Genomic DNA, 7,585 nt, shown 5'->3' with positions numbered 1-7,585 from the left:
TGTGGCTGTCATCCGTGTCCCCGGTTCTGTCCCTGTTCCCCGGTGCCACCCGTTTCCCCCGGTGCTGTCGCTGTCACCCGTGTCCCCTCGCCCGCCCCGCCCCTCGCCCCGCCCCGCCCCTCGCCCCGCCCCCTTTCCCTCATCGCGGCTTCGATTGGCCCCGATCCAGCCGCGCTCCTCCCCCTGGGCCCGCACTCGGGCCGGGATTGGCGGGGGCGCGGGCCAATGGGGCGCGGCGCGGGTCCATAAAAGGCGCGGCGGGGCGCGGGCGGGCGCAGCGCTCGGCGGAGCCGGTGGCGGGCGGGGGGCGGCTGGGGCCGGTTCTGTGCGAGTCCCTGCGGGCACCGACCGCGCTCCCGCCGCGCCCCGCGCAGCCGCCCCTCGCCGGCGCCACTGGGGGGGTTGTTTTTTGTTTTGTTTTTTTTGCTTTCCTCCCCCCACTTTTAAATTTTCCTCCCGCTCCCCCCCGCACCGGCACTTCCGGCGGGTTTCCGGGCGGTTTCCGGGCGAGCGGCTCCGGCGGCGGCGGGGGCGATGCTGGAGGCGGCGGAGGGGCCCGCTCCGGGCGGCGCGGAGCAGCGCGGGAGCCGCTTCAGCGTCCTGACGTGGGAGCAGGTGCAGCGGCTGGACCAGATCCTGGGCGAGGCCGTGCCCATCCACGGCCGCGGCAACTTCCCCACGCTGTCCGTGCGGCCGCGCACCATCGTGCAGGTGAGGGATCCGCGGGGCCGAGGGGCTGCGGGCCGGGGCCGGGCCCCGCTGGACTCTGCCCCGCTCCGGCGGGGGGCAGGCAGAAAATAAAAGTGCTGAGGCGGCGATAACCGGCCCGGCGGGCCCCGAGCCAGCCCGGCCGGGCACCGCGGCCTCCTCCCACGGCCCGTGCGGGGAGAGCGGAGCCGCTGCACGGCCCGGGCTGGAAGGGACCTTAAACTGGTATCGGGGAATGGCCTGGGGTGAGGGACCGCGGGGAGCCCGGCACCGCTCTGCACGGGACAGCCCGGGGAGCCCGGCACGGCTCTGCACGGGACAGCCCGAATCCCAAAGCAGTGTCCCACTGCTGCCCGACTCCTGCCAGGCTTGGAATTCGGGAAAAGCGCCTCAGCCATGGGCAGGGACACCTTCCGCCAGAGCAGCTTGCTCTGAGTCCTGTCAGCCTGGCCTGGCTGCTCCAGGGGGAGTTAGGAGTTTTGGGGGGCTGGCCCCTGCAGCACCCGCAGCAGGAGTGCCTAAAGCTGGCAGGACCCTCCTGAGCAGCTCACCCATCCCTGCAGCTGCTGCAGCTTCTGCCATAGATCCTGCTTAGCTTCCTCCCCTCTTACCTTGTTCCTATTCCACTTTAGTTAATTTATTGTCCTTAAAAGCAGTGAAATGTGTGTGGCCAGGGCAAAAGTGGCTTTTTTTGGAGCTGCTTCCACGAAATGGCTTCGTGCTGGTGGACATGTTGGGCTCGTGCTGGAAGAGTAACATTAATTCAAAGGCCGGATCAAATGTCCGTGTCCTTTGATTTCTGGGCACCCCTGGCTGAATTCTCCAGAGCCTGCCCGAGACTTCTGCTTGTTCACGAGCTCCTCTTAGCTTAACCATCAAGTAATAACTGTGTTTAATATTAAACTAACAATGTAGCTCCAATGAGCTGATGCATATTCATATTTGGGAGGCGACTTCATTCCTCAGTAATGACTCATCAAATGTAAAATCGGGCATGTTGGCTTCTAATTAAAAAGCCTATTCACGGCGCTAAGACCCAACTGGCTTTCACAATAACCGGGATTTTGGAGCCTCAGCTGCTTGAGAAAGAGTCAGAGTTGAGCCGGGGAGACGGAAGGTGACATTTGAAAGGCTGCTCTGGGATTCCTCGAGTTGCTGTCGGGGCAGCAGCAGCGCTGGGTTTGGCTGCCCTGGGTGGAACGGCAGATGGTGAGAGCTGCAGGCAGGAGGAGGCTGCCCTGGCTGGGCAGCACCGAGCCCTGCAGCAGCTCGTGGGGCTGCCCAAAGGATGCTGCCAGCAGCAGCCTCCAGCACGGGATAGCTGAGGGCTGTAATTGTGCCCGGCCGTGCTGGCAGAGCCTGTGTTTAGGGCTGACTAAGCTGAACAAGTAACCCAAAAGGCAGTTATTTATCCTGTTGTTGTTGTCCAGGGAGCTGCGAGGCGCAGGTCAGGACGCAGCAGGATTTGCTCCTGCCTGGCTGTCACAGTCAATTATCCCAACCACACGGAAGGTGAGCTGCTGTTTTGGGAAGCAGGTCAGCAGCTGCCTAACCCTGCAAATATCCAGCCCTCTGGGGGAACGTGCAGCCCTGAACCCACTGCCTGCGGCCAGGGGGGATGAGCTCCAGGTGAGGGCTGGGGGCTGGAAGCTCCCAGGGAATGGCAGAGTGCTCTGCTCCCTGCTGCTCAGCAGGCTGGAGACTTCTGGGATGGTTTGGGATGACGCTGACTGGAGCAATTGGGTCTTTTCCCTGTTTTCTGAATATATCTCACACAGTCAGCCTGGGGAACTTGAGTAAGCTTGGAGCCTGTGGGCCTGGAACACTGCAGGTCCTGAGCCGTGCCCATAAAGGGGTTAAGCAAATGTTCTTTGGGGTCAGGAAATTAATCTGGAACGAGATCTTCTCTGAGCACTGGGCCCAGCTCTGCCTCTAAGACTTTGTGACCTATATCTTGTGTCTCTGAGCCTGGGAGCAGCCTCTGAGTGCACGAGCAGTGCTGGAGCTGTGCCCCGGGTGAGTGACTCCAGCTGGCAGCAGGGCAGGCCAGCAGCTCCCCTGGGTGATGGCTGCTCCCTTTGGGGCAGCAGGGCAGGCCAGCAGCTCCCCTGGGTGATGGCTGCTCCCTTTGGGGCTGCAGCCCTGTGTGTCCTCTAGGAGCAGATCCATCCTTTCAGGCTGCCTGCCCTGGAAAGCAGCTTCATTCCCTGGCTGGGCCGGTGTGGCCTGGCTGCCAGGGGAGCAGCCCCTGGTTCGCTGTGCCTGGCATGTGACTGTCACCACGGGCTTGGCTGCCCTTCCAGCCCAGCAGGGATGGCTGTGTCAGGAGACAGGGGAAGCACCTCCTGAGCCCTGACAGCCTCCCGGTGTGCAGGCAGCAGGGGATTTGTTCTGGGGTGTTTTTGGGAAGGCAGCAGAACTTGCTGTGGCCCTTGGTGCGGTCACAGAGGGTCTGGGAGGTGATGAGGGTTCCCTGCTGCAGTCCCTGACCTTTTGTGTGTTCTTCCTTCCAAACAAACACTTTACTGCTGCTGGGACCAGAACTGCAACGCTTCTGGTCTCCCCCAGAACTGCTCAGGCCCAGGGCAGCCAAGAGGGTTTGGCCCTTGTGATGCAGCTTGGAATTGAGATTCACGTTTTGGGCAGCCAAAATGCAAGAGTTTGTAGGGCCTCTCAAACTAGGGCAGGCTCCCAGGGCGAAAGGGCCCAGTCAGACTGGCTCTTGATGATCCAATTTGTCCATTTGTGTCCCAAGCTTCGGCTCTTTCAAGCTGTGGCCTTGCCCTAGGCTGGCTGGTTGGGACTCCCTGGGAAATGGGAAATGGCCGGAGGGGAACACGAAAGCAGGATGAGACGTGGGGAGAGCTTCTGCTGGAAGGTGCAAACCTAATCTTCCTGGGATCTTTGAGATGAGTTAAACTCAAATTATAAGCTGGTGTCCAGATAGTTTATTTTATGGTCTTGGGGGTTATTTTAGCCTCCTGCTTGTTAAGTAATCAGGCAGGTGATTCAGCTTCCCAGTAAATGAACAAAGCTTTGGAGGGGCTGCTGGGTGTGCCAGGACTGAGCAGGCAGCATTAAAATCACCGGAGTAACACCCGTAAGATGAAAGCTGCCTCTTGTGCTTGATAGCACGCCAAGCTCAGCACAAAGCTCTGACACACTGGAAATTGTTAGGATACACTTACTAGTTGGGACATGAACTTGCATACGCCTGGCTGGGGCTTTTGAGCTGCTCTGGCATCTTGATTTGCCTTTAATGAATCCTGACAGGCCGAAGGGATGGCTAAAAGGAGTGAGGCACCCTGATGAAATCCACAGGGACTGCTGCAGACTGTGCTGCCACCTCCTCTTTGGGGTCACTTTGGGGTCGGCTGCTCTTGGCTTGGTCACTGCAGCGCGGAGGGGACGTAGAGGGCAGAGACCACCCCAAAAAATGGGGTCAGGAAGGCCCTCCAGGCCAGAGTGGGGAAGGCAGGGAGAGCAACCCTGCACTGGAAGCAGAGCAGCTGACCATGTGCAGTGAGATCTCTAATGCCGGGGAATAAGTGAAGGAGAGCCGCCCCAGCTGCTGGCAGGACTCGGGATGCTTTCCAAAGTGACCTATTTCCGATGGATTAGCTTTTTGTTTCACTGTCTTGCACCGGAGTGACCTGTGTGAGCGCGGGCAGTGCTCCTGCTGCCCCCAGGCTGCTCCCTCCCGCCCCTCACTGGCTCTGTCTCTGTCCCAGGTTGTCCGCAGCCGCCTGGAGAAGAAGGGAATCCCGGTGCACAACGTCAGGCTGAACGGCTCCGCCGCCAGCCACGTCCTGCACCAGGACAGCGGCCTGGGCTACAAGGACCTGGACCTCATCTTCGGCGTGGATCTGAAGAACGAGGACGTTTTCCAGCTGGTGAAAGATGTGGTCATGGACTGCCTGCTGGACTTCCTCCCCGAAGGAGTCAACAAGGACAAGATCACGCCCATGACCCTGAAGGAGGCCTACGTGCAGAAGCTGGTGAAGGTGTGCAACGAGACCGACCGCTGGAGCCTCATCTCGCTCTCCAACAACAGCGGCAAGAACGTGGAGCTCAAGTTCGTGGACTCGCTGCGCCGCCAGTTCGAGTTCAGCGTGGACTCCTTCCAGATCATCCTGGACTCGCTGCTGCTCTTCGGGGAGTGCTCGGAGAACCCCATGGCCGAGAACTTCCACCCCACGGTGACCGGGGAGAGCATGTACGGGGACTTCGAGGAGGCCATGGAGCACCTGCGGCACCGCGTCATCGCCACGCGCAACCCCGAGGAGATCCGCGGCGGGGGGCTCCTCAAGTACTGCAACCTCCTCGTCAGGGGCTTCAAGCCCAAGTCCGAGGTGGACATGAAGGCCCTGCAGAGGTACATGTGCTCCAGGTTCTTCATAGACTTCTCTGACATCGGCGAGCAGCTGCGGAAGCTGGAGTGTTACCTGCAGAGCCACTTCGTGGGCATGGAGAGCAACAGATATGACTATTTGATGACCCTGCACAGGGTGGTCAACGAGAGCACGGTCTGCCTCATGGGACACGAGAGGAGGCAGACCCTGAACCTCATTGCCATGCTGGCCGTGAGGGTCCTGGCTGAGCAGAACATCATCCCCACGGTCACAAACGTTACCTGCTTCTACCAGCCGGCCCCTTATGTCAGCGAAATAAACTTCAACTACTACGTGACCCACGTGCAGCCCTTCCTGCCTTGCAATCAGTCCTACCCCACGTGGCTTCCCTGTAACTGAGCCAGGACAAACCCCAGGGTCTGTCCTCCAAGGTATTTCCGTGCCTTGGGGGGTTGGGAGGGTGGGGAGGGGGGAGCAAAATGGAACCTACCGACCTTCCCAGAACTGCAACAAAAGGAAACTTCCTGGACTCTTGCTTGAGTGTCTCGTTCCTGGGATTGTTGGGACGAGCCTTGTCTGCTGTACACTGTGATGGGAAGTGCAGTGTTATGGGAATGACTCCTTATGGAATTGTGGAGGCAACGGGGTGGGTGGGGTGTGTGAGGGGAGACTGTAGAATTACGCTAAGGTAGAGCTGCACTGCCCTGAAATGGATCTGAATTGTGGTTTGTTTTTTTTTTAGTGCAGGAGGTGTTCTGGGTTTGCAAACTTGTGGTTTCTGCCGAGAGAAGCCAGGGTGGCTAATTCCTTTGAAGGACCAAAGAATCCTGTTTAAGTGCCTGTAACAATATAAACACAACTGTACTGTAAACTTTATTATTTTCTGCGGGGGCTGATGGCCCAGAGCTCGAGTGGGGAATGTCTGAGGAGGAAAATGTTTCTGTCGTGGGTGGGAGGGTCGCAAGATCATTTCTTATGCTGGCTGAGGCCAGAGCAGGTTCTGTGTGGCTGAGGGGTTTGGGCATGACTTGCTCCCTGTGAAGGACCAGCTGGAGCCAAGAGCTGCCAAAGTGGGGCTGCCTAACCTGGGGGGTTGGAAATGCCTGAAACTGGGAGCACTGGTGGAAAATGCTGTGCAGGGCTTGCTGGAAAAAAGGCAGCAGGGACCTACACTTGGATTTCTTCAAGCTCCCAAGTCTGCAGTGCCAAAATGTAGTGAGGCAGATGATCTGTCCAGGAGCCTGCCCCAGGCTGCCAAAGACCTAATCCTGTTTTTCTCTAGGGGAATTTGAAATGCTGCTCTTCCAATTTTTTATTTTTTTTTTGACATGCAGTGTGATTTTAATGCACAAAGCCACAGGCCAGCTGGGCCATGGGGAAGGTGAGGCTTGTCCTTTGAAGCACAAAGCATCCAGGTCACTGGTCAGTCATTTCCAGCTGTCGCTGTGGCCTCCAGGGAGGTGGACAGACCTCTTCATGCTGGAGATCATCCCTTGGGCAGGTCCCATCTCCAAAGCAGCCCATTCCCAGCTCTGTGATTCCCTGATAGCATTTGAAATTCATTCTCTAGCTAGAAATGGAGCCTGGGGGCAGAAGGAGGGGTGAGGTTAGTTGGCCTTAGGGAAACGATGTCTTCTGAGCAGACGCTCTGGTGTTTGGAGGGTCTGGCTCTGGTGTGGCTCTGGAGCTGTTGAGTGTCCGGAGCACAGAGGTTTTTCGGGAGGTGCCTGGGCTGCCGAGCCCCAGAGTCTCAGGTTTCAGGGGCAGGCAGCAGGCAGGCATTCCCCAGGGATGCTGCTCGGGAACACCGCCGCGGCTTCCTGCTGCTGACCTATCCAGTACCTTTACTAACTCGTGTTTTTTGGGGTTTATTTTTGTTTTTGTGACAAAACTGTAATAGCCGGGCAGATTGAAATAAAGACTAGATCCTTGGAATGTGTATAGCCAGATTGGTACCTTTTTTGGGGTGGGGGTTTGCGGACGGGGAGTCAGGGGTGGGGGTGGCCCTGGGCATCCCTGGAGCCCAGCTCTGCTCCCTGCCCCGGAGCTGGGCAGTGGCGCTGACCCTGTGCGGGTTCTGGTGCCTCCTGAGCCCAGCCCAGCCTTCAGGGCAGCCCCCAGAGCCCCATCCATGCTGGGAGCTCGGCGTTTCCCACGCAGGGCCACGCTTGGGAGCCTGACTGTGCCACCCCTGTGGCTTTGAGGAAGGTGAGATTTTTTTCCTTGTGTTTGAAATGGAACATAGATGCCATGTAGCATGTTTTTTACAGGCTGCTCCTACCCACAGACACACTAAACTGAGATTCCCTCCTTCCCTTTGAGGTGTCCAAACAGATCCCCTACAGCCAACAGCTCGACAGGGCGATCTACCATTGAGATTGCACTTTGGATTTATGGAGTGTGTGTGCTGGGACTCTTGTGAGTGGCTTGAACCTGAATTTTTCTAGACCTTGCAGTGATACTGTGCTGCCTCTTGTGAGGGGGCAATTGGAAGATTCCAGTAGCTTGAATGGCACTTGATTTCT

At 58.2% G+C, this 7,585-nt stretch overlaps 1 protein-coding gene across 1 annotated transcript; it reads left to right on the top strand.

Annotated features, from left to right (window-relative positions):
• The first annotated feature begins 266 nt into the window (after positions 1-266).
• TENT5B (terminal nucleotidyltransferase 5B) lies at positions 267-6,999 on the top strand. The gene is made up of 2 exons (XM_074555565.1): positions 267-711; positions 4,440-6,999. Exons 1-2 carry the CDS (start codon positions 535-537, stop codon positions 5,457-5,459), a joined length of 1,197 nt encoding a protein of 398 aa, XP_074411666.1. The 5' UTR covers positions 267-534; the 3' UTR covers positions 5,460-6,999.
• Positions 7,000-7,585: the final 586 nt, after the last annotated feature.

Source organism: Zonotrichia albicollis, chromosome 20 (assembly GCF_047830755.1).
Source record: "Zonotrichia albicollis isolate bZonAlb1 chromosome 20, bZonAlb1.hap1, whole genome shotgun sequence".
NCBI lineage: Eukaryota > Metazoa > Chordata > Aves > Passeriformes > Passerellidae > Zonotrichia > Zonotrichia albicollis.
The sequence above is the reverse complement of the archived record's forward strand: the minus strand, read 5'-3'. Positions and strand labels throughout refer to the sequence as shown.